This window comes from Miscanthus floridulus, chromosome 5 (assembly GCF_019320115.1).
Source record: "Miscanthus floridulus cultivar M001 chromosome 5, ASM1932011v1, whole genome shotgun sequence".
In the NCBI taxonomy this organism is placed as follows: domain Eukaryota; kingdom Viridiplantae; phylum Streptophyta; class Magnoliopsida; order Poales; family Poaceae; genus Miscanthus; species Miscanthus floridulus.
The window spans coordinates 111,260,490-111,285,433 of record NC_089584.1 but is presented as its reverse complement, the minus strand read 5'-3'; the positions used below and the strand labels follow the sequence as shown (position 1 = coordinate 111,285,433).

General features: G+C 44.7%; 5 protein-coding genes across 9 annotated transcripts; 2 read left to right on the top strand and 3 right to left on the bottom strand.

Annotated features, from left to right (window-relative positions):
• The first annotated feature begins 4,951 nt into the window (after positions 1-4,951).
• Positions 4,952-6,805, top strand: LOC136450479 (uncharacterized). The gene is made up of 3 exons (XM_066450930.1): positions 4,952-5,447; positions 5,584-5,931; positions 6,027-6,805. The coding sequence occupies exons 1-3, from the start codon at positions 5,151-5,153 to the stop codon at positions 6,534-6,536; spliced, it is 1,155 nt and encodes a 384-aa protein (XP_066307027.1). The 5' UTR covers positions 4,952-5,150; the 3' UTR covers positions 6,537-6,805.
• Positions 6,806-6,984: 179 nt separating this feature from the next.
• On the bottom strand, positions 6,985-11,201 carry LOC136450477 (exocyst complex component EXO70E2-like). Of its 2 annotated transcripts, none has more exons than XM_066450926.1 (2): positions 10,874-11,201; positions 6,985-9,051 (listed from the first exon to the last, which is right to left on the bottom strand). In XM_066450926.1, exon 2 carries the CDS (start codon positions 9,035-9,037, stop codon positions 7,217-7,219), a length of 1,821 nt encoding a protein of 606 aa, XP_066307023.1. In that variant the 5' UTR covers positions 9,038-9,051; positions 10,874-11,201; the 3' UTR covers positions 6,985-7,216. The 2 variants fall into 2 exon arrangements, with proteins under 2 accessions (XP_066307023.1, XP_066307022.1); XM_066450925.1 differs by lacking the exon at positions 10,874-11,201 and adding an exon at positions 9,778-10,120.
• Positions 11,202-11,316: 115 nt separating this feature from the next.
• Positions 11,317-14,150, bottom strand: LOC136450480 (protein CHLORORESPIRATORY REDUCTION 7, chloroplastic-like). The gene is made up of 3 exons (XM_066450931.1): positions 13,691-14,150; positions 12,034-12,161; positions 11,317-11,696 (listed from the first exon to the last, which is right to left on the bottom strand). Exons 1-3 carry the CDS (start codon positions 13,752-13,754, stop codon positions 11,424-11,426), a joined length of 465 nt encoding a protein of 154 aa, XP_066307028.1. The 5' UTR covers positions 13,755-14,150; the 3' UTR covers positions 11,317-11,423.
• Positions 14,151-14,296: 146 nt separating this feature from the next.
• LOC136450478 (glycerophosphodiester phosphodiesterase GDPD6-like) lies at positions 14,297-19,917 on the bottom strand. 3 transcript variants are annotated; one of them, XM_066450929.1, is made up of 8 exons: positions 19,587-19,917; positions 18,138-18,316; positions 17,708-17,778; positions 17,071-17,145; positions 16,299-16,408; positions 15,645-15,863; positions 15,329-15,484; positions 14,297-14,659 (listed from the first exon to the last, which is right to left on the bottom strand). In XM_066450929.1, the coding sequence occupies exons 2-8, from the start codon at positions 18,233-18,235 to the stop codon at positions 14,423-14,425; spliced, it is 966 nt and encodes a 321-aa protein (XP_066307026.1). In that variant the 5' UTR covers positions 18,236-18,316; positions 19,587-19,917; the 3' UTR covers positions 14,297-14,422. The 3 variants fall into 3 exon arrangements, with proteins under 3 accessions (XP_066307026.1, XP_066307025.1, XP_066307024.1); XM_066450928.1 differs by having other exon boundaries at positions 17,708-17,891; positions 19,587-19,914; XM_066450927.1 differs by lacking the exon at positions 19,587-19,917 and having other exon boundaries at positions 17,708-17,891; positions 18,138-19,573.
• Positions 19,918-20,287: 370 nt separating this feature from the next.
• Positions 20,288-23,700, top strand: LOC136453035 (uncharacterized). Of its 2 annotated transcripts, none has more exons than XM_066453610.1 (2): positions 20,288-20,800; positions 23,470-23,700. In XM_066453610.1, the coding sequence occupies exons 1-2, from the start codon at positions 20,382-20,384 to the stop codon at positions 23,567-23,569; spliced, it is 519 nt and encodes a 172-aa protein (XP_066309707.1). In that variant the 5' UTR covers positions 20,288-20,381; the 3' UTR covers positions 23,570-23,700. The 2 variants fall into 2 exon arrangements, with proteins under 2 accessions (XP_066309707.1, XP_066309708.1); XM_066453611.1 differs by having other exon boundaries at positions 20,290-20,800; positions 23,434-23,694.
• Positions 23,701-24,944: the final 1,244 nt, after the last annotated feature.

The window sequence follows — 24,944 nt, the reverse complement described above, 5'->3', positions numbered from 1 at the left end:
ATGCAATACATCAGAACACAGGATGTAGGTATTACGTCATACTAACGGCCGAACCTGTCTAAATCTTGTGTCTTGGTGCTTGTATTATCATCTCGCTCCTGATCTCACTCACCTCTATGACAAATCTACCATCGTGGGATACCCCTCGGTGGACTGCCGAGTATCTTTTGTCGACAGTTGGCACGCTAAGTAGGGCTTGGTTCAATCCACAGTTGACTCCTCGGTGCTCGGTCATCGCCAGCGACGCCGGGGACTCCTCGCTCCTCGGTACTTAGTCATCGCAAGCAACATCGGGACTCCTCTCTCCTCGGTGCAAGGACATCACCAGCGATGTCAGGAACTCCTTACTCCTCGGTGCTTGGTCATCGCTAGCGATGGCAGGGACTCCTCGCTCTTCGATGCTCGGTCATCACCAGCGACGTCGGGACTCCTCGCTCCTCGGTGCTCGGTCATCGCCAGCGATGCTGGGGGGCTCCTCACTTTTTGGTGCTTGGACCTCGCCAGCTTCGCTAGGAACTCCTCGGTGCTCGGACATCGCTAGCTACATCAGGGACTCCTCGGTGCTCGATCATCGCCAGCGATGCCGGGGACTCCTCGCTCCTCGGTGCTTGAACATCGCTAGCGACGTCGGGGACTCCTCGCTCCTCGGTGCTCGGTCATCGCCAGGGACTCCTCGCTCCTCGATGCTCGGTCGTCGCCAGTGACGCCAGGGACTCCTCGCTCCTCGATGCACGGTCATCGCTAGCGACATCAGGACTCCTCACTCCTTGGTGTTCGGTCATCACCAGCGATGCCGAGGACTGCTCGCTCTTTGGTGCTCGGTCATCGCCAGCGACGCTGGGGACTCCTCACTCATCGGTGCTCGGACAACGCTAGTGACACCGAGGACTCCCTTGCTGGTCAAATCTTGCTACGTCTCATCGATGTGCTATCAAGCTGCTCCATGTTGTTCGGATCAGGGTGCTGATCTTGGGCAGCACATCTGGGTCTTGATACGCGCATGTCGGATGACGTCGACAAAGCTTTCAGACTTCTTTTTCTTCGAGCCTGCTACAAGATTCATTCTTCATCTTCCAGCGGGCTCGGGGACTAAGTGGGCACACTTCACCTTGCGGTGAATGTGCTTGTTCTCATCTCGAGGCTATGCTTGAGGACTGGCTGCCTGCTCGGCTGGTCTTCTACTTTCTGACCCTGGCACCATATGACTACGTCACCTACTATTAGGCTCGGGGACTAGCTGTGGGGGTATAGCCCTTGGTATCCACAAGACAAAACATGGGCCACACCATCGGAGGTGGCCTAGCCCACAAGATCAAGGCATGTACGGCGCTGCTCGGCGTGCACCGCAAGCTATTGTATAGTACCAAATAGGATACTTTCCTTGTAACATGCCCCTCCAGAGTATATAAGGAGAGGCAGGGATCCCCTAGTGGACATATCGATACATACATCTACACCATGATCCATACATCTCAATGCAATACATTAGAACACATGATGTAGGTATTATGTCATACTGACGGCTGAACCTGTCTAAATCTTGTGTCTTGTATTACCATCTCGCTCCTGATCTCGCTCACCTCTACGACAAATCTACCATCATGGGATACCCCTCGGTGGACTACCGAGCATCTTTTGTCGATATGCCCACTGTGTTTATATATGCTCACTGTTTTTTAGATATGCTCATTGTTTTATATATGATCTCTGTGATTATATATGCTCACTGAGATTATATATGCCCACTGTGTTTATATATGCTTCTTTTGATAGGAAGCAACTGCTTTGTAGAGCCTCCTCTCCTACTTCTACTACCCCTCTCCTCTCCTCTCCTCTCCTCTATTATAACTTCTAGTTCTCCTACTCCTTTATGTTTGGTAGCAGCTGCTATTTCTTTTTGGGAACCAGCAACTATTTTTTTGGGCAAACTCTCATCTCCTCTCTCCTCTTTGGCCTATGATGAAATTGTCTAACTCCAAATATTATCTAAATTATGAGCTAATGATCATGAACTTGTGAGAAACTTGGCATCATTACCGGCCGCCCCTACTGTCTTTTTCTAAATGCTCACTGTATTTATGCTACCCTTATGCTCTATGTTCTTGATCAAATGATGTTTGACATGTTTCTGAGGCCTCTACCACTACTACTACTCTTAGTACTCATTTTGTGATATATGGCAGCAGCTACTGTCTGCATATATAAAAACAGTGAGCATATATATGCTTTTCTTGACCACCTTTCCTATCCTCTATGTTTCAGAAGCAACAACTGCTTTTTTGGTCACCTCTTCCTCTACTCTATGTTTGGGAAGCAGCAGCTATTTTTTTGCCAACTCTCCCCTCCTCTACTCTCTCTTTTGCCAATGATGAAATTGTCCAACTCTAGAAATTATCTGGAATATGAGCTGATGATCATGAACTTGTGAGGAACTTGGCATTATTACCAGCTGTCCCTACTGTCTTTTTCTATATGCTCACTATTTTTATATATGTTCACTGTGTTTATGATGCCTTTATGCTCTAAGTTCTTGATCAAATGATGATTGACATGTTTCTGAGGCCTCTATCTCTACTACTACTATTACTACTCGTTTTGTGAGTTAGTTTGAACCTAATTAATGGCTATTTTCTTCACTTCCACTAAAAAATTGGCTCTTACTATGTTGTTTTCTACGGGAAGAAACCTGTGATTTATATGTCTTGACATGAGGCTAGTAAATATGTGCTTGGGTTCAAAAATGCTATACACAAGAAGTACAACAACTATGACCATGCACTTAGAGATTTCAATGCCTATATTAGAGCAGCAACTACCTCCCCTAAACTGGCCCCAGTTGATTGTGGTAAATCATCCCCCCCCAGGGTGGTAAGAGTGGTTTTTGTAAGAATATGGTGATTATCAGTCTGTTGGTGATGATGTTTGGACTTTGGATGAGGCTTTCCATGAGCTGCCAATGCAACTGCAATACTTAGGCCTGTGATGACACAATTAGATGGTCGATGTAGCTGGAAAACACAATTGTATGATGATTTTATTATGGTTTAGTTTGGATAACACTAATTGTATGTTGACAGCTATATTTTGGTTGTAATGCAACTCCATCTATTAATACTAATGCTCCAGCTATCGTATTATTAATACTATTGTTGTTGTCCTACTACTACTACCACCTCTCTATTGGTAGGCAACTGATGCTTTGTAGACCCTCCTCTCCTGCCATACAACTTCAACTCCTCTCCTATCCTATCCTCTGCTCCTACTTCTTCTACTCCTCTCCTCTCCTGTCCTCCTCTACTATAATTGTTTTCCTTGACATAAATTTAGGATAAGACATGGTCGAACTCCCTTCACCGGATCTGCCAGATAATTGTGTATTTGATCTGGGCTTCCAACCAACATTGGGGAGGGCAAACACCCATATCAAACATAGTAAGTAACATGTTTTAAAGACACCTCTATAGATATTTTGTTCTGATACATATAATTCTTAAATATAGGCAATTCAACCTATACCATGGCTCAGACAGACACTCTCAAATTTCAGGGTTGATCACCTCAATGTTGGTACATTCCTTGTAGATGGTGGACTCAAGCAATGTCGAATTGGGTTTTCTATTCTAACTAGGGCGGGTAACCAACAAGTTCTAGTTTTATACATCGAGAGGACGAGCAGCGCACAATATCACGATATTAGTGTGCAAAAATATGTTGTGCAAGAATATTTAAGGGTACTTCAAAGAATTGGGTATAATATTCCTACATACTCCTCCATGAAGATTGGAGCTTTGGATATGGGCCTCCACCACGATATTGGGCATTATTGTGCACAGCTTGCTGAGAACAACATAAATGATGTGGTCAGTCTCATAACTTATAACCAGATTAATTGTTATGTCTATATATATGCATGGTTCTGATAACCATATTTTTTCCAACAGAGGCAGATTGAGGAGAATGGTGTAACATACGCAAGTTGTAGCTTTGAAACCATTATAAACCAAGCCATGCATTAATTGGGTCGTTATAGATGGGAATATGGTGGCCCTGTTCTCACTTCAGAGGGAATCCAGAAAAAAAATTCTTGTGACGAGGAGAGAAAGTTCTCCATCAATTCTAATCGTCGTCAGTAGACCTTGTGAACAATATTGTGAAGCAAGGGAGAGTGCACTAGTAAATACATTGCGCTACATTAGTGATATTTTGGCATATAAAATCAATGATCTTCACTTCTCCAAGTACGTGGCACAACGTCGGGAAGTTCTAGGAATTTAAATTCTTGTTGGTTGTAATAATAAACTGATCTAAATTATTATGGTTTGTAATGAGCAAATTTAAATTATTATGTGTTTGTAATGAATGGGTTTGTAATGAAGTAATCTAAATTATTTTGGGTCTATAATGTATATATCTTCTTGTCAATTGGTTGTTAATATAATGTCCTTCTGAATTTTATATATATATATATATATATATATATATATATATATATATATATATATTCTAGTCAGATTTTAATTTTTGAATTTCAATTTTTTTAGAAAAAATATACTGTAGGGGCGGTTCTAGAGAGGACCGCCCCTACAAATGAAAATTATAGGAGCAAATGGTGTTACAGCCGTCCCTATAAATTATTTTTGTAGAGATGGCTGGTGTTACTAACCGTCCTTATAAATAAAATTATAGGGGTGGCTGCTGTTTGTATAGGTGGCTTGAGAACCGCTCCTATAAATCCTTATAAAGACGATGTGGTAGGGACGACCAACAAAATCATCTATCAAATTATGGTTAGCTGTCCCTACAAATGCTTAGTGTAGTAGTGGTAAGTGTCAACGCGTCCAGCACCAAAGCTGTAGTTCCCACGCACCTCTAGGCTCGAGCACTAGCTCCTCACAATACCGCGCCCCCGTCGGTTGCGCGATCCACTTATTCCTCGCTTCCAATGCATGCCTTGCCACCATCTACATGTTCCGGCCGGTTCCTTCTCCAACCTGTTTCTCTCTCTGTCTTCTCATCAATCCCGTGTCCGTGTCTCCGGCAAGCACGCGGCGCTAGCTTAGCGCCCTGCTGCACCCAGGCGCTTCTCCGTCAGCTTATTCTCCACGGATCGGCGGCATTGATGCGCGGCGCGACGACGCAGCGGCCGTGTCATGAGGAAGCTGTGCCCGAACCTGGACCGCGACGACTCCCTGGACACCGTGCTGGAGGTGCCCATCCCCGATGAGATGCTCATCAACGCCCCCGGCGCCGACAAGCGCCGCGGCGCCGGGGGCGCCAACATGCGCGCCTGGCTCAAGAACCAGGCCTTCGATCGCGCCACCGTCGACGGAGCTGCCTCCGCCACCGCGGAGCTCCAGCTGTTCCTCAACGTCGTCGGGTCGCCGCTCATCCCCTGCCCCGTCCCGCACGATCGCGCTTTCAGCCGCTCCATCCGCGACTCCTCTATCGTAAGCCACCCACCCATCATCGTCTTGCCATGCACGGGAGCGGAATGAATGATCGCGCGTCCCTGGCATGCATGCTACGTTTTTTACGCGCGCACGGAAATCGTGACTCGGTTGCTTGATGAATGATCGATTGAAGCAAGCGTCGACGGCCAAGTACATAATCCAGCAGTACATCGCGGCGACGGGCGGGCAGGCTGCGCTGCAGGGGGTGCGGAGCATGTACGCCGTGGGGAAGGTGCGGATGTGCGCGTCCGAGTTCCACCTCGGCGACCAGACGGTCACCACCGCCGCCGCGCAGGGCCGCGCCGAGGTCGGCGGCTTCGTGCTCTGGCAGAAGACACCCGAGGTCTGGTTCTTCGAGCTTATAATGGCCGGCCACAAGATGAGCGCCGGCAGCGACGGCAAGATCGCGTGGCGGCAGTCCGCCGCCGAGCACTCCCACGTCTCGCGCGGCCCGCCCCGGCCCCTCCGCCGCTCTCTCCAGGTAAATTAAGCACCAAAGGCGGCACGGGATGGCATGCAGAGGATCGGATAGCGTTCAGCCAGATGCATCTTCGATCGTGCTCCTTTTATTTGCAGGGGCTGGATCCACGCTCCATTGCGAACCTCTTCTCGGACGCGGTGTGCATAGGCGAGAAGGTCCTCAACAACGAGGAGTGCTTCATCCTGAAGCTGGAGGCTGGCGCCGCGACGCTGCGGGCGCGGAGCGCTCCGGCGTTCGATATCATCCACCACACGGTGTGGGGCTACTTCAGCCAGCGCACGGGGCTGCTCATCCAGCTCGAGGACTCGCACCTGCTCCGCATGAAGTCCGGCAAGGGCCACCGCCGCAGCGAGAACATCTTCTGGGAGACCAGCATGGAGTCCGTCATCTCCGACTACCGCTACATCGACGGCATCAACATCGCGCACGGCGGCCACACCAACGTCACGCTTTTCCGTTACGGCGAGGGATCCGTCAACCACAAGCGGAAGCTGGAGGAGACGTGGACGGTGGAGGAGGCCGATTTCAATGTGCACGGCCTCACCACGGACTACTTCCTGCCGCCGGCCGACCTCAAGAAGGACGTCGAAGATCAGAATAAGTGATGGGCTAGCGTTTGATTCCACTTATTAATTGGAGGACATAGAAATTCATTCATCCAGGGACGTTTTTTTTTAATTATAGGGGTGGCGGCAGTTCTATGTGTTCTTTCATTTCTCTCGTTTTCTTTTTCTGATTTAAACTGCAGGGGACTACATGGTTAACTCATGTAGAGAGTACAATAGATATGGGGAATGGGGAGCTTGATTAATTTCTTTAATTTTGGTTGAGACTTTCTATCAAACATCTATAGTGTGACAAATTGGTTTCATTCTGACCTTTCAAAAAAAAAAAAGGGTTCATTCTTCACCGAACCCTTCAGCTGTGAAGAGCTCCTTTCAGACCAACACATATCCTTCATTTTAATGGAGGCAAATTATTAAATGGATCAGGAATGAAGAATTACTGTATCACTACCAAAACATTCAGAAACTTTACACTCCGTCACCAAAGTTTCGGGAACAGTAGAATGCTATCTCTAACATCATATGTACTTCTACAATGTCATGAGGAAAGGAATGCTAGGCAGCAAGACAGGCCACAAGAAAAGGCAAAATCATGCTAGTTTGGCACAACAGGACATCACTATATACTCATTCAACAGTACCATTACAAACCAAAGAAGGAAACCAAAAATCAGGTGGAGGGGACTGAGGCATCTCTTCTTCAAGAATTGGTTCAAGCTTTACACTCGAAGAGAATACTGCAGTGTCTTTTGAGTTCCTTCAAAAAGATCTAGCAAAAGTGTCTCCAAATCCTCTGGCCTGTACTTTATGTAACGATCTCGATGCCTTGTGCCATCAAGAAAGCCTGAATATCTTCCCACGAACGTCCTATAGGCCTGTATAACTTTCAGTGATATTGATATCCGGACATCATCACGGAGTTGGTCATCTGGGACAGACCATGCTGTCTGAACTCGGTAAACCTCTTCAAAGGACAGATTGAAATTCTTTATCTTCTCCCTGATGGTTTTGCGAGAAGCAGCATCACCAGCAGCACACAAGCCATCATCACTGAGGTAAGAGAGAACATTATTCCATGATGCCCTCTCATATCTCATAGCTTGCTGCTGAAATTTCCTGTTATGAATCCGGATCCAGTTATCACCAAGAAAGCTTTTGAGATCTGAGTTCTTCACTTTCTGAACCATGTAGTGGATGTTGTTCATCATGAAGATGTTCTGCAATCGATCATCTCTGTACAATCTAGACCCAGCTTCAAGATTTGCCTCCAAAACTGCAGTAACAGACTGTAGATGCAAAGCTGTTGCCATGAAATTAGGATATGAGTTTGCCATCGACTGAATGTCAGAAGCCAGGCATCTTTGATCCGTGTCCTTGAGAAGTGAATCAAGAGTTTTGCTGTATGCTGTGAGAGCTCTTATGTAGTTCATAACATACTTTGTAAGTGGATGCACTTCTCCACGAGCTACTGCACTGGATGAAGTGTATGATTGGATGGCATACTTGAATTCTGCGAATGTCTTCCTTGCAGATTCTCCCAGTTGCAGTAGTGCTTCATGATACTCATTCAGGATCATATCATCGTATCCTGATTCAAACAAGGATTCAGCTTCAGGGAGAAGATCTTCCAGGACATCATACATATCAAGCAATCGAAAAAGCTTTTCTGTTTTTGGGGGACCAATTGCTACAGATACATAAAAGCTCAGAAGTTGTATAACTGAGTTAAATGAAATCTCAGAGAAGCACAAGTCTGCAGTTGAATCTGTAAGTTCACCAAAGACATGTTTGCTAAGACGTTTCTCACTAACAAGATATACTTGAATAAAAACCCTCATTGCCCGGTTCCATCTCTTTATTAATGAATTCAACTTGTTCCAACTAGTGTTCATAAGGTCCTCTATACTGAGCTTTTCCAGACGAAGAGACCCAAAGTACTCATCTATCGCACTCTGCCGTGAGTTTATATAAGCCTGGCAACACTCCTTATCATAGCCATTCAGGAACATGAATTTAGCAATGGACTTGACAGCAGAGAGTGCACCAGGTTGAATTAAATCAGGCACAAAATATTCTGTTCCTCCACTGATATCATTTGGTGTTTCCTTCCCTTCCGATTGTTCCTCACTAAATGAGCTGCTTGAAAAGTCTTCCACACTACCATCCTCTGTAGAGCGAAAAGAGAGAACCTCCTGTTCTAATGGCTGTTTGTAATTTGCAAGAAGATAAACAAATTCCTCTTCGAGTCTTGCCATTGCCATTTCAGAAAGGTCATATGCATACACAGTGAGTTCATCCAGCTGTTTGGCTTCTCCACCAGGGTCTAAGGTCCTTAACTTTTCAGAGAGTTGTTTGATTTTGCGCAGCACTTCCAAGTACTCAAATGAGTCCTGTGGATCATGGACATGCATGGAGTTGTCAAAATCCAAACTAAGAATCTTCTTTCTCAAGACCTTAAGCGCTTGTTTAACATCGCATGTCTCATTATCTTCTCCCAGAGTAATGTTTGAGAACTGCTTAACTATCTCTGCAGCCATCATATTATGAACCTTCCCTGCATCATATGTTTAACACAAATATCAGGTCTAACTCCAATATTTCAAAGTGGAGACTTGAATTTGGGAAAGCTAGTGACACAAAGAAGTAAAGATAATGAAAATCCTATCATGCCAAATAGATGGAAATAGACAATTAAGCATTGATTTGCGAAAATCAAGCATATGATGCTCAAGCAGCAAACCTTTGAAACTTGTAAGCACAGCCATATAAATAGCAAAGGTAAACAGAAATTGGAAAGAAAAAAAAAAACTAGATAACGGTAACATCACAGTTATAGCAAATACAGACTAGTTACCTCCCTTCCTTTTTTTCCCTTAAGAAAAAACAGTGGAGAAACTTGATCATATAAGATTCGACCAGCCCGATGGCTTAATAATCTAATTTGCTCTTATTGAGCAGCAGGAACAGGGCAGGTCCTCTTATTTCTAAAAACAGCTGATGATCTCGATATGTGGGTTATACTAGCAGATGAACTTATTGGTTCTTATATTAGTCAATTATTAGGAGAAAATTGTCATAGTAGCTACTAGCTAGAGTCTAAAAACACTTGTTGGGGGGGGGGGGGGGGGGGGGGGCGGGGGGGGAGTTCCCACGAACAAGGAAAAAAAACTCAAATAATTTCACCATAAATATCTTCATTAAAGCGAAACCAAACTGGAGGCCAAAGCTAAATGGCACTGAAAAGCAAGAAACCTTTACAGAGCAGGAAGATGAGACTCACCACCGGCACCGAAGAGCTGCTGCTCTTCGCCCACGGGACCGCCGCAATCCCAGATTCAGAACTCGTCCAGGAGGCGAGAGCGAGGAAGAGAGGCTCGCGGGCGAAGAGAGAAAGAGAGGCGCAAAGTACAAAAGAGAGAGAGAAAGAGAACGGAGTACGATTTGGGGTGTGGTGGTCAGGTCAGTGGAGCTATGTGGAACAGTACGAGTCAAATCTACCCGAGGGAAGCGACGGCGACGGGAGGGATGGGGGCTCTGCGGACTGCGGAGGGGAGGATGGGGATGGTCAGCGGACGCAATTGGAACGGGATGCCGTGGTGCCGGGCCTCTCGCTCGCTCGTCCCTGTTGCCGTCCGTCCGTCCCTCCCTCCCTCCCTCCCTCTCGTCTGAGGACGGAAGGAGTCAAGGACGACAGGCCGCGGCATTCCGATCCAACGGGAAACGCGACCGTTCCGCGGGAACGGAGAGAAGGGCGACTTTCGCACTTGGGGGAGTTGGCTTGCGCAGCTGTGTGACCGTACGGCCGACTGACTAGTCGACTCGACTACCCGCCACCAGCTCTCCAATGTGGTGAGCAAATTACTCACTCGGTTCAAAAAAAAAAATTTCCTTTTAGGTGTCATTATAAATCTCAAATAACTAGATACATATAAAAATATTTTAATACTTATATAATGTATAGAACGAATCACAAAATATATCTTCATAATACCTCATCTAGAAATACAAATGATGATAATATTTTTTTATAAATCGAGTCAAAATCTAAAAAGTTTGACTTAGTCCTAACCTAAATAACCATTTTTTCTATATCTCAAGTGTCTGATTTTTTCTGTTGTTGTTTGGTATGTAATTTTATCATTGTTTGGTTATAGAAAAAAAATTACTTCGTATCATTTATGAGTTGTCCTTTTAATTATAAAAAAAAACTGAATTATACTCTATACCAATTAAAGAATTTGTATACAGCATGTGCCTAATGGATTGTCATAGATCTATGGCCCTATAAGAATGAGTCCTCGAGAGGGCGCAGGACAACAATAACGATGAGGGAAGGTAGAAGATAGATAAATTATATTGAAATTACGAGGACTTACTGTTGGGAAGACTGATAATGGAGCAATCGTCTGACCCTCACGTGATCCAACTACTCTGATTCTTTCCAGGCTGACCTTCATCAACTGTTGCATCCTTGCATGCACCGATGCCACATATAGGTCTCCCATGCACATTATTCTTCTCGATCGTTAAGGGCACTCTAAGAGTTGCGCACTCGCTCAACCACGGCCGCCATGCCATGCCTATGTTGCCATCGTAGGCACCCGTGTCCACTTAGCCACCACCGGAGCCACACCTCGTTGCACAGTGCTTGCCCATGTCATGTCGGTGGCTGGCGCACCGTGGCCCTAGGTTTGCGACACTAGCGCACGTGTTGTTGTGGTCATTGTGCCCACACATAGCTTCACCCGTGCAGCCACACTCATGCCACCGACAACGCAATAAATTATTCTCCTGTTGTAAGAGATGTTTTGCTAGTCAATGCAAAATCAGCAAATAAGTCATTTCAAATAAGCCTCTATGCCAAGGTTGATTTTGTTGTTCGGTAAAATTTTGGGTGATAAGCCATGCATTATCCAGGGGCGCCAACTAGTCCAGCTCGACCTGGTACCACTCCACGGATCCAACCTCTCCGTCGATCTCGAGCACGCACACGGACCTAACGAGGTACGAGACGGCGGCGTCGACCGTGTCGAACTTGGCGAGGTCCGGGGGCAGAGCGTCCCCAGGCCAGTTCTCCAGCCAGGCCTTGAGCCTTTCCTCCAGCTCCTCCCTGGACACGAACTCCTCGTCCATGCCGGGCTCCATCAGCACGTACGTGTCCGACTGGATGTCCGCTCGTCTCCTCCGTGCAGCACAGACCTTCCCAACAAAATGATGATCGTGTCCGGTTGGTTATTATTAGGTACAGAAGTAACACGGGAGTATGACAAAATACTTCGGCCTCGTTTAGATTGCAAGTTTTTTCACTCTCTCTCCATCATATCAAATCTTTGGACACATGCATGAAGTATTAAATGTAGATAAAAATAAATAACTAATTACACAGTTTGATTATAAATTACGAGACGAATCTTTTGAGCCTAGTTAAGCCATGATTGGACAATAATTATCAAATACAAACGAAAATAGTGCCAAATCTTGATTCCAAACCGCGAACTAAACGCCTTCCTTTCTATTTCCGTGGCAAGACTTGGACCTGGTTTCCGTGGCCTTGAATTCTCGGTGGTCGCTTCAACGAGGCCGCGTAAAAGCTCGCGGCACCACCCACGAACGCCTTCTTCTGCGAGCGCCGGCGGCGGGGCAGCAGCACTGACGCCCTCCTGCCTGCATTTGAGGAGACAAGTCAGGTGCGGTTACTGAGAAACGTTGAAGCGGTAAGCACTGTTTGACTACTGGTGGAAAAGCGTTCCTTCCATATGCAGGACTTTCCCACCATGTGATCTAGAAAGTTGCTCGGTTTTTTCTCCCTCATCAAGGGTTTGTCCAATTCAAAAGTGGAAATCCGTTTGGAGTGCCAGGTGTGGATTTCGTTGGGGATCATGGCAAAACCCCTTTTCCATTGTGGGATCATGGGACTTAAGCTGCAGTCCGCGTCTAGTGAATGCAAGTCATAGATTACCTACTCCGGTTAACAACTGCAGGGCGAGACTGGGGTTCTTTCTTGCCAAGTTTGTAAGTCCTTGTCAAAAAGGTTGCGCACGCAATCAGTCATTCAGTCAAATTCGAAAGAAACTATTCGATGATGATGAAATCGTAGCCGGCTCTTGCCATGCTACAATATACATATTCCTTGAAAATCATCTAAGACTTCTAGCAGTGTGTTTAGTTACGCAAATATGAATAATTATGATCACGCTGACTATATGACTTGTTCAAGATGCCGGTTAAAAAAACTCTGCAAAATCTCTTACCAAAGCCGTCACAATCTTAGGCCATATTTAGAACGAAAGAATAGAAAACAAGGGAATGATATGAAACCATGAATAAAACAGGGATGGGCGGAGAAAATGAAAAATATAGGAAAGCCAGAGAGAGTGGTGTTCGGAACTATGGTTACCTAATATCAATCAAACAAAAAAACAAATTCAACCCATCCGTTTCTTCTTATCCGCACCTCTGCCTTCTCTCCTATTGTTATCCATTCACTGCTCACCCTTCCCTCTCTCGTTCTTCCAAAACTCCATCGCGGCACACCCTCTCCGCCGTTCTTGGAGGACTCTGTCGTGGCCGGTGTCTTCCTTCAGCACATGTTCTTCTTTCTGCATCAAGGTGCTGCACGGCATCATGTTCTCCTCCACAGACCACAGGTGACAGGTCTTCGGCCAGAAGGCGACGAGAGGGTGAGTCGTCTCAGCAGCGGCGGTGTATATCGAGAGCATGGGGGCTTGAGTGCCGACGGGTTAGTTCCAATTGTATCTTCCAGCCTATCGTGCCTTGATCTCACCACCATTTTATCTCTCTCGCACACACGTTACTCGAGCTTCTGCGAAAATGTTCTGGTTGCTGCATTTTGTGAAGCAACACGGCCTGTTCGCTTGGCTGAAAAGCCAGGCTGACGAGTACTGTTCGCTAACTTGTTACGAGAGAAAAACACTGTATCACGATGAGCCAGAAAGTCCGAAGGAACGGTAAGTCAAACGACAAGTGACGTCATCGAAACGCTGGAATCATATACTGTATTCCTCTAAAATTCCTTTGAGAATCCTTCATTGCTGTCTCCAGTCTGTTAGTTAAACTAGTGTGCTATGGCAATTGGCATGTTGGGCACTTGGCCCTGGGACTGATGAACCAACAAACAGAGCCATGGTGTGCACCATAACAGAGGATAAGAGTGATCGGAAAACTGACATTACCACTGATGAGCAGTCCACCGGTGGAGCCGCACTCCCGGGCTACAGCCGCCGCCGCCGTTTCCATTCTGCCTTCTCTAGGTTGTGTCGCCTTAAAATTCTTCTTATCCCTTCAATGGCGTTGTGTGGCCTTAAAATCTTCGTTATCCCTTCAATGGCTCCCACACCTGAAGCTTTTCAGAGCCCTCCTGTGGGTTATATCCTCCTCTACACTGCGATTGGTGACAAGAGCGTTTATCTAGAGGGACGACTGGTTCCTTCTCAGTGAGGACAGATAGGGACATGCCACGTTGCCGAATTGCCACGGTACCGCTGAAGGTCGAACCACTAATTTCCAGTCGCATTTCAACACTCTGGCAATGGCAAGTACAATTGTAGGTCAACTGTGCAATCACTAATATCCAGTTCCAAGACCAATTCAACATTTCAACTTGTATCAAATATAATGATATGATACGAGCACACACCAGCTTGCCCATCCTGGGAACCATGCTAAGGTTTCTATCGTGAGCTAGCCATCACAATACCTTCCCAAAAACTATTATTCCCACTCTAGAAATTTGTCCCATGGATTAGGGGCTTTAATGGAGAGTATGACTCGTGCTAACAAATCGCTACCAAAAACAACTCGTTTATTCAACCTTGCAAGGTCACAGTCACGGTGCACCGAGATGAATGGATCGTTTAGTCTTGCATTAACAAAAGTACAAACCATTTTCAGCAACATTGTAGTGGTCAGAGAGCTTCATATGCTGAGATCATTTGACTAATTTTTACTAGGAGGCTATTTGCAGTTTCATCCTTTGGGTGCGGGGACGTCAATTCTTGGTACCGGTGAAGGGTTCCAGTGAAATCTGTAAACAGTCCGTCAACCCCTACAGTGTTTATCCAAAAATCGTATTCACTGTAGGGATCTTGATGAAAGTTGAAGTGCAGGAACTGGTTCTCATTCCTGTACGTGTATGGATGTACCTGCACAACAACAGAATGCAGTTTAACATGCTTCGGTGGAACAAGTGAACAGTGAGATAAAACAAGCGTAAAAAATGTGGCCTGTAGCAGTGTGACAATTTGATCCACATGTTCTTTTTGCAACAAAAAGTTTGCACCATAATGCATAACCAAACACAAGCTTAATGAGCTAATTTGAGTAATTCAACCAAAGTGTTACTGAAGCAGACTGCTTATTATCAGGGAGCTCTTATCCATTTTTTGAAGAAAGGAAGGCCCTTCCAGTTCAACGCATAGGACACGGTGAGGATCAGGACACAGCTGTAAGTAGTCTCCCCAAAAGAAAGTAGAGATGTGAGTTGTCAATGCAGGTGTTGTCAGCTAGGTGGTAGAGTTCCAACCCAATGCACTCAGTGATTGGCCATAGTTTTAGTCGATGCACTTATGCACGTGACACCAAAATTACAAGAGAGCCATGATGTTTTATAGGATCCTTCTGGAGTTCTGGTTATCCGAAGTGTCCAGATGCATTTAGACAGAAAAAACATTGAAGATAGCAGTTAACATAGGGAAGGTGGTCCAATTAGTATAGGTTACTTTACAATAATCCATGTAAAGTATGAACTTTAGATAATTACAATAAATACAAACAATTGAGATAATTACAATGAATACAAACAAATGCCATACCTGGAGATTATAAGCATGTGCCCGTGCAACAAGATCACTAGGTGGCATCAAGTAGTTTCCTGAAGCTGGAACAATAGTATCTTTCCACGGACCAAGGCCGACAACATATTTACTAATGTATGCAAGGTAATCATCTGAAGTGATTTCCCAGTATGACTGCAAATGCGAAATGAAATAAGTAATATCCAAAGGCATGTTCCACTGAGTTGCACTAAACAAGCCCTAAAATCTCAGGGGTTGATTTCTGTTATCCAGACTGTTTTTCTTTCATAGCATTGGAACAAATGGGTGACAGATTGTTACAAAACATTAGTACCTGGTTCGTGTCTTGTGTTCTCACTGTGATACCATCAATCAAAAATACCTTCGGAGAGTCAATCAAATCTGATACATGTACAATGGAGGTGGGAGCAAAGGATTGTATAAACAATGGCTGCTTCAGCCAATTCTCTGACATATATTGACCTTTGTATCCATATTTAAGCAAGGTATCCACAAATTTGTCCTCAAACTTCTTTCCATCAGCCCACTTGACCTGGTGAAAGTAATACAAACTCATTTGACACATCATAAATGAGAAATTAGCCCCTTACATTGTCAAAAAAAATGACAGTTTGGCACTATCCAGCTCATCGTAGTCAAGGGTATCAATGCTAACTACTTTTAGGAAAAGCATATCATCTGCAGCATTGATGTCACAACCCATGTGCCAGAAGAAGGAAACATAGTAGCAATTTAATTACATTTGTGACAAAAAGAAAACTTTATAAACTACCATCTTCAGTCCTGTTCGTTTGGTAGACAACAGTTACTTTCATAAGCTCAGCAGCCAGCTGCTGATATCATCATTGTACAGAAAGTTTATATATACTATCTAAATAGATTGTTTTTTTGGTGGCAGTGACATAACTATAGAATACCACGAATCAAAATAAAGTGCATATTTCGTCTGGAGAACTGGGGGACCTACATGCTTGTTGATAAAAACTGGATCTTTAATCTCTGGATATATGCCGACAGTTCTGTCTGCATCTAGGGCAATTGAAATGAATTCTTCAAATGTGATGATTGAAAACATACCTGAATGACAAGATCACAAGAAAATAATAGATTGCTATCATTAATCCCCAATCACAATCTTCCATGCGAGTTAATGCAAATGTGTTCTTAGGCCAAGTAAAGTAAAAAACAAAATAATATAGCTGTACTAGTTCTAAATAAACAAAGGTTTCGTAAAGGAAACGGAATACCTGCTTTGGTGAAGAGAAATAACTATGTTAAATCAACAAATAAGAATCCTAGATTGTATCAGATAATGGGAAGAAATGTTATTGAGAAAAGAACCAATGAACCACATCCTATACATTTCTGAGTAATTAAAACAACAAAATTCCTATGATTTCCTAGAATATTGCTGCACTAATAAATAACTGCAAAGGGTATGTTGTTTACAGTGCATGGAAACTTATCAGAATATTCCCTCAGGAGAAAAATCCGAATATTTTGGCTGGCGAGTGATGAAACTAATTATTTCCAGCTAATCGCCAAGTTTATAGCAGTTACAGTAAGAAGCAAATAAACTGGCAGCAGCAGGTCATTTCAGCAAATGCACATGCATGTGACAAGAATCAATTCAAGGCTCTTTAGAGTTGGAGCACATCAGCATGGTCATAGAAGAGGAAGTATGGCATGAAACAATTATGACAAGTTGACAACAAAATCCATGCGAAGGATATCCATACCATTGTATTGTTGATCTCTGAACAAGTATCTCTGCTTCACTTTAAGTGTTTTAAGTTCCTCCAGTGTGAAGTCCACTGCAAACCAACACTTTGACATTAGTTTAAATAATCAAGAACACATAAGCTTAGAGCGGTGCCTGGGGGCATCCCTTGGGACACACAGATCCGGGTTTGAGCCCCCATGGGCGCTCCCCGTGGTTCTGCATTAAAAAAAGGTCCCTAGTTGTGCAAACTATTTTTAGCAGCAGGCGCAGGATGTGCCTCCTGGGCAGGCAGCCTTCACTCTTCAGGATCTTTTCTAGACGCAGGAGTGGTTTGCATCTACCTAACATCAAAGCTGTTGGGCGGTCTTTCCCCAGAGATCTAGTTTTTTTTTTCCTTTCCAAAAGCTTACAAGTTTGTCATTCTCATTTTGCCCCTCCACATAACATGAAGTTGAAACTGTCAATATATTATATGTAAATAGTGTTCCAGTATACATGAGCATGTAATAAATTCCTGAATTAGAGTCAAGAAAACGCAGCAGGGATGCATTGTTATTTACTTGTTGCTTAACTATATTTCATGTAGCAGATATGTAAATTAACGGTAATAACAAAAGGAGTGAAGAAATCAGGGTTGGTTGTAAGATACAAACCTACAAACCATCCAGTAACATTAAACCACTCCACTTCATAGGTTCTTCTTCGATTTGCAAATTCCTTACGCCTGGCAACATCAGTTGTATCGTCCAGTGTTACGTCATGAAAACAAATCAAGGCCCCATCTTTGCTAGCAAGGATGTCAGACTCTATAAAATCTGCCCCTTCTTCAATAGCTCTCTACAATAGGATTTCTTTTGGTTAAATGTGATTTTCCAATTTAGAATACCTTATTGTCCACATGCTAGAAAAATTATAAACTTGTGATATGTGAATTCAATAGTCCTTTGCATTAATCGATATCTGATAATCTGAAAGCTAGCATTTAGGTGCATCAGCTTCACAAAAACATCTTATTCCCTTGGCAAGATAGAAATATAGAATTCTGCTACAGATCAATAGTGCTCGCAATTTTCTGAGCAGTACCAGGTATGCAGCAGCTGTTTCCTCGGGAATTTCCCCATTTGAGCCACGATGAGCAATGTTATATGGTCGAAACGTCTGTATGGGTTTCTTCTCTTCATTCTTCGTCTTACTCGGTAGAGGAAAGAGAGGCCTAGCAAATGCCAAATGTAATAGTAGCAGAAGAAAAAGAGGTGCACAATCTGCCAGGGACATCAATGCAGATAAATTAGAGATAAGTATACTATTAGCTACAACATAGATTAAGGCCATATGCAATCCAGAAACATTAGTCATGGTTCAAATACGCATTGCATCAGGGATGTCAATTTCTTTTCTCAAACATGCAGTAGAACTGCATGCCATTGTATTAATAATTAAAACAGCCCGATTACATGCCATCTCCATGGCTTGGGATTAGTTTTTTTTGTTGTTGTAGGATTTCCACCCTAGAACATATGATCAAGGCTGTCAAATGAAGATACATTAAGACAAATGTGGCATCAGGTGCACATTAAGATTCTATCATAGAGATCTTTTAAGATATTCATGTTGCAGCAACATGGATAGAATATGCAAGAATGTCAATTATATGGAGAGAACCACGATATAAAATACAGAAGAAAGAATAAATCTAGCTGCCACTGCCTTTGTTTTGTACTTCTTCTGCACGTGCATGTAAGGATACGCATGTTTGTGCTTTGGAACCTTAGTCAATGTCAGATTCCTTTGCAGTTCAAAAAGAAAGAAAGAAAATCCTCTCCCCTCCATTAATTTTGGAGTTTTCTTTCTTTTTGTATCTGTCATGCTCCTCCATCCACAGTTTACTAGGGGTCACAAGTTACAACTCTCAAGATCAAGTCTTCAAATATCGTTGGAGTATTGATTCAAAATGGAACATGCCAACTCATCTAGGATTTCTACATAGGCAGGATATGAAATCAGAACAACTGAACAAGTCTGAACACATCAGAGTATATGTTCATCAGTAGTGTGAAACTAGGTAGTATCATTATCTAATTAGCACAACCAACCCAGCAATTTCGTTATTAAACAACCTAGAAGGTGCTAAATTCACGCTTTACCCAATTCATCCAGACATATCCACCTCAGAAAGGCATACCAGATACAGACCGGAATAGCAACAGATAGGCAACTCAGAGCAAGCTCATTCCACATCACACTCGCACCCTGCAAAAGTACCCTTCACTGCCTTATTCGGTATCACGAACCAACAAAAACCATGCCAGATCATTCACAAAATGGCCATTCCACAGTTAGCTCAGCGCAAATGCAGATGCAGCCCCCGCCTTACAATTATAAGGCGATCGCGCAAGGATAAAAACAAGCACGCGGAATGAACTGCTGAAATTTGCATACACACGCTAGGTTTATCAGATCGGTGGGCACTGCGCCGAGCGAGCATTCAGAAATCAGGATGGCCGACGAATCGAGGGGAAGAGGGTCACTTACAGAGAGAAGGGCGCATGGTGCAGCGGTGCTCCCTCGGTCTTTACCCCTGTCGCCCACGCTCTTCTTGCTCCACTCTCCTGGAGTCCCCCTCCCGTCTCCCCACTGTATATGGGAGCGAGCGAGCGAGCTTGCTATGCTCCGGTTTCAGCGGGTCAGAAGACGAAACGGCGCGCGGCACCTCGCTCCGTGGCTCCGTGCTGAGCGCCTCTGCTCTCTCCTCGCTCCCACAACCCCGCTTTTTCTTTCGGTCACGCCATCGCTTCTTCATCATCGTTCCCCTTGACGGAACGGAAGACACAATCCAACCAAATCAATGGCCGCCCCAACCAATGAGATTGACGTACGGTTACGAGCTACAACCACCCTACCCTGGCTACAACATCACGCTGCTCCGATAGGGCCCACCCGTCTGCCACTCCTCGAAGGTGGAGCAGACGCGTACGTTTAGACGTTTCCGGCGCCGTTGACGGAATATTCTGGGAATAAATACTCTACGGAGTATATCGCTGCCGAGCGTGGGGACGGCTCCTGGGCTCCCGTGCCGGCCTGCCTCTCTGCTGGAATTTGATCGGCATGGGCTGGGCCAGCTCGACACGCCCCGACCCGGCAATGGTCGCGTAGCTTTTGCCGTTTGGTGCGGCCCACGTTCTCGCCCAACAGAAACCCGAGCCCATCGCCCGTCCAGCAGAAACCCGAGCCCATCGCCATTTCCAGCGTCTTGTCTTGTCTCGCTGTATCGGCCGATCTCCCCATCCCTCTCCCCTCTTCGTGGACCCCACCACCGCACCGACCCCGATGGCCTCCGCCGCCTCGTCGGCCGCCGGCGCTGGCAAATCGCTGTTCCAGGGGCTCCGCAGGTTCCTCAAGAAGCCGTGGGAGATCACGGGCCCCTGCGCCTCGCCCGAGTACCGCAGCGCGCTGCCTGACGCGCTCGAGTACCGCGTCAAGTGCCCGGCCACCGTGCGCGACGACCGCGACAAGGCCATCGTGCCCACATCCGATCCAGAGACAGTCTACGACATCAAGTACTTCACCCGCGACCGCCGCCGGAACCGCCCGCCCGTGCGGCGCACCCTGCTCCGCAAGCCCGAACTCGAGCGCTACATGGCCACCAAGCAGTTCGACCCCACCAAGGATTTCCCCGTGCCATACGTCAACACCACCGTCGAGGAGGACGACAACACGGTCGGCGGTGGCTACCAGAATTGGCTCAGGTGAGATGTGGTTTCTCCTCTTAGATCTGAGGTCGCAGCTAGGGTTTCATACTTTGCGATTTGATATATTCGGGCTGAAAAACGAGGTATTGCTGGCTTGCCACAAAACTTGAAGCAGTTATCCGGACATGGTTGAATTTGACTGTGCTTGATGCCTATGTCGTGTATGTTACGTGCATTAGCTAATTGAGTAGGCTTGCAATGTAAGACAAGATATCATTTCATCAGAATCAAACACACCACATAATTTGACATGACGAAGGCAGTAGTATTTTTCTTTGACAGAGGTAATACCCTGCTTTTATAGAAAGCATTTAAAGGTCTGATACCCAAGGCATTAGTAATTAGATGATCATATCTTTATAGTCTGCATTATTGTCTCATGGAGGGATGTTTCTGTGTTCTTGTTTGCGATTTGGTATATGTCCATGTTTATTAAGGCGGTAAGTCAAGCCGCGGCAACGTGCCCATTTGAGTACACTAGGCGTTTAGGGCGCGTGGTGAGGCAACGCCATAGAGACATCTTAATATATAATGCCATTAAAATTGAGAAGCAAATCATACCTTAATATTGCCAATTCTTAGCATAATACCATAATAAGTAGTGCTACTATAGTGCTAGCGCCCAACACAAAGTAGCAAAATAGCAAATCTGAAATCTCTCAATAGCAATAGATTAGTCTCTAATGACATAATATAACTTAATGAGTAGTGCTACTAGTGCAAAACAGACCACAATCACAAGCTCTGAGCACCTAGCAGTCAAACACATGAAGGCAGAGCAGTTTGCATCCACCCAGAAACAAAAGCAGCAGTGCAGACTGCAGACGGCAGAGCATATCCAAGTAAAGAGCAGAGGCGCACATCCAAGAGGAGGGAAGCCCAAGAGAGAGGAAGAGATGCATATGTACCTGTCTCGCGACCTTGTGACGCTGGGCTGAAGAAGACGGGAACCAGCAGAGAAGGGGAAGGAGCCATGAATCAATCAGCAGAGAAGAGGGAGGACCAGAGGAGGCACCAATCAGGGTCGCAAATCAGTGGAGTAGAGGAAGGGAGGCTCGAATTGTCAGAGAGAGGCGTTAAGATGGAGCAGAAGAGGTGGAGCGGCAAGATTCTAGTGGCGCACCGCCAAGAACCAGGTGTGCGCCCTCTTCCGTTTCCCCGTCCCTGTCAATTGGCGTGTGGAGAGAAGATGGGTTATGGCCTTGTGGAACCTGTGGGCGCACGACTCCAGTTGGTCTCCTTTGCACGCAAATCTCCCATGTCTGCGCCCATTTTTTCGTGTGCGCAGTTCCTCTCTCGTGCCCGCACCTAATCCCCTGCGCCCAAGCTCGTGCAGCGTCCGCATCAGGCCGCTTGTGCCTTAAACAGCACCAAATTGAGCCTAGGTGATGGCTTTTGTCGCAAGGCGGAGGCCATACCCCGATTGGTCGTGGCGAGGCCGATGCCCAACCTCGAAACTATACTGGACGCCTAGGTGATGACTTTATGTCAGTTGGTTAATGCTTAAAATGTAATTTCTGCAGGTGTAGGGTTTCACTATAGAGTAGGCATTTTGTTCATAAATGTTTCACTTTACTGTGTCATTCTCTGAGAAACTCTATTATTGTGACTTATATTTGGGTTTGAGATTTGAGACTGGTTAATATACACAAGCTAGATAACAGGTTTCAAATGTTAGAACTTTAGCAATTTATCTTTCAAATTAAGTAAACTGGAATGGGATAAAGTGGATTTGGAATCCATGCAGATTGTGGGCACAAGAAGTGGGCATGACAAAAATGGGATATGAACTTTACACAATCCTCCCATCTGGAATCCTGCTGCTTGCAGGGAGGCTACTGAATTTATGCTGTTTAGTGAGATCAATGAAGCTTAGGTGGATAGCCGTGTTTCACTCTGCTTGGAAATTGTACATTTCACATTAGCTAACAGATTATTTTACAAAAAAAAAAAAAAAAACACCCCATAAGTCACTTTGGTTTTGGGATCCGACCACCACCTCTATGTTTTGCTGCAAAAATCAGCCCACCACACATGCTCTATGCTGAATCCTCAACATGGAGCCATTAATGTAGTCTCTATGAAAGTTGAGTACTTATAAAAGTACAAACCTAACATTTTTTAAACTTAGACCAAATGAATCACACATGAAAAACTTAAGCCTGGCCAAACTGATTTTTTGCTATATGCAAAATTTCTCCGCCGCAATATCATAAGTAAGCCTAATCCAAGTATTGGAACAAACTTGACTTGGTGCATGACTTGTGGTGGCTCCATGTGTAGTGGGGTGGTTTTGAACGGAGTAGAGTACTGGGGTGGGCATTTACAATAAATATTTTTATGCGGTGGTATCTCAAAATCCAAGTAACATATGGGTGGGTTTGCATTTTGCCTTTATGTTTATGTCTGTTGTTTGGTGATTTTGCTGCCTCACTTTCAAAATGTTTGGGTCTCTGGCGTTTGCCATGCTTTTCATGCCACTGCATTATCTCATTTGCTTTCATGCAATATATTGTGATTTTTTTCAATGCTCGTCATTTTAGATTTGGGCCTTCAACTATAACTAGCTCCAGACTTGAAGTGGAAGTCATATCTAATTATTGCCCCCCATGTATGTGGTTACATTGCAGGAAAGCTTGCTGATTTGATGCTCGTTAATTTGTCAGGCATCCTTTTCTTGGACTCCATCAGAAGCTGCACTATTTTCATTCCAGCTATGAAATATCCCTTTTTCTTTTGTTCCAAGTGGAAGTTTTCTGGTTGTAAAAGATGACGGTGGCAATAATATGGCACTTGTGGAGCTCACGGGATGCACATATCTTGTAACTTGTATTCTAAAACTGTCTACCTGATACCAATGTTACTGTTTAATGGAAAACTTAAGGTTTCTATTCCAATGTGCATATCATCTCCAATTAGTCAGTAACTTGTGCTGATTTGACAAAAGAGCAAAAAGTACTTCCGTTTGTACTTTATGTGCATGGCTTGTGATCTCATGCCTGTATGTAGCAAGTCTTGGCATGGGAATTGGGAAGTCAATTATAGGACGTGCTCGTGTGTATGGTCTCATGGATGGAGCGGTACGCGCTGGGGTACACGTACATCGATATGATTATATATGATACCTCTGGAGTGTTTGATCTCTTGGTTGGACCTTATCATGGTCGAGTCGATGGATCTAGGCAACTCGGCTTGTCTTTTTTTTTTCTCTAAAAAAAATAAAGACCAGTTTGGATGGCTACAAAGAGGCGCTAATTGCAGGGCAATTTTTTTATCGACACACATTTTAGACATTAGCCTATTATCTGGGCAATGGTGCAAATTCGAGCTAATTATTAGCTCATCTAAAAAGGTCCTAAGTGGGCTTATCTTTGCCCGAAGCTATATTATTTCACCATGTTCGCTTGGCTTATAAACTATACTTTTTTAGCCAACGAACAGTAGACCTATTCGCTTGAAAAAATCTAAATAAATCTGAAAGAATGCGTGAGAACGTAAACAGTATTTTTCATCCGAAAACAGTGAAATCCAGCTGGTTTTCGTACCAGCCTTGCTATGCCTGCAAAAGAGGTTAGTGAGTAGTATGTTGCTATATGCCGCTGATTTTGGTCGTGATGACTGATGACGTACTCCCTCCGTCCAGAATGCTTGAAGGACTAGAACCGGTTACCAAGGAGGTAAAAAAACTCTTATATCCCTATAAAACAATCATCACAGCCGTTGATAATTTGAAATGACATGCACATTTATTGTTCTGCTTCCGTTGCAGGCCACAGCTCCTTTTCGCGAAAAGTTTTCCAGCTTAACAGGCTGTTCGGGAGGCCGTATCATATCGTGGATTATTTACTGCTGGCTGGTTTGGTGTGAGAGAAAAACACTGTTCTCAGCTGGAAATTTACGATCATTTACGAGCAAGCGAACAGGCTGCCTTTCCTTAGTTCGCGAAAAGTTTTCCCAAAAAAATGCTACAGTATCCATCCTATCAAATCTTACGATACGTGTATGGAGCATTAAATGTAGACGAAAAAAACTAATTGCACAGTTTGGTTGAAAATTGCGAGACGAACATTTTAAGCCTAATTAGTTCATGATTGAACACTAATTACCAAATAAAAACGAAAATGCTACCGTAGCCAAATTT

Excerpts from the sequence above, each read along its gene's own strand:
- LOC136450479 (XM_066450930.1), top strand. The coding sequence starts at position 5,151 with ATGAGGAAGCTGTGCCCGAACCTGGACCGCGACGACTCCCTGGACACC. Across the intron at positions 5,448-5,583 it reads CCATCCGCGACTCCTCTATC|CAAGCGTCGACGGCCAAGTA; the intron begins GTAAGCCACCCA and ends GATCGATTGAAG. Across the intron at positions 5,932-6,026 it reads CCCTCCGCCGCTCTCTCCAG|GGGCTGGATCCACGCTCCAT; the intron begins GTAAATTAAGCA and ends TTTTATTTGCAG.
- LOC136450477 (XM_066450926.1), bottom strand. The coding sequence starts at position 9,037 with ATGATGGCTGCAGAGATAGTTAAGCAGTTCTCAAACATTACTCTGGGA.
- LOC136450480 (XM_066450931.1), bottom strand. The coding sequence starts at position 13,754 with ATGGAAACGGCGGCGGCGGCTGTAGCCCGGGAGTGCGGCTCCACCGGT. Across the intron at positions 12,162-13,690 it reads CGGTGGACTGCTCATCAGTG|GCAGGAGGGCGTCAGTGCTG; the intron begins GTAATGTCAGTT and ends CCTCAAATGCAG. Across the intron at positions 11,697-12,033 it reads TTCAAGGCCACGGAAACCAG|GTCTGTGCTGCACGGAGGAG; the intron begins GTCCAAGTCTTG and ends TTTGTTGGGAAG.
- LOC136450478 (XM_066450927.1), bottom strand. The coding sequence starts at position 18,410 with ATGACTAATGTTTCTGGATTGCATATGGCCTTAATCTATGTTGTAGCT. Across the intron at positions 15,485-15,644 it reads GAACACAAGACACGAACCAG|TCATACTGGGAAATCACTTC; the intron begins GTACTAATGTTT and ends TCGCATTTGCAG. Across the intron at positions 14,660-15,328 it reads CACATGCTTATAATCTCCAG|GTACATCCATACACGTACAG; the intron begins GTATGGCATTTG and ends GTTGTTGTGCAG.
- LOC136453035 (XM_066453610.1), top strand. The coding sequence starts at position 20,382 with ATGGCCTCCGCCGCCTCGTCGGCCGCCGGCGCTGGCAAATCGCTGTTC. Across the intron at positions 20,801-23,469 it reads GGCTACCAGAATTGGCTCAG|GCATCCTTTTCTTGGACTCC; the intron begins GTGAGATGTGGT and ends TTAATTTGTCAG.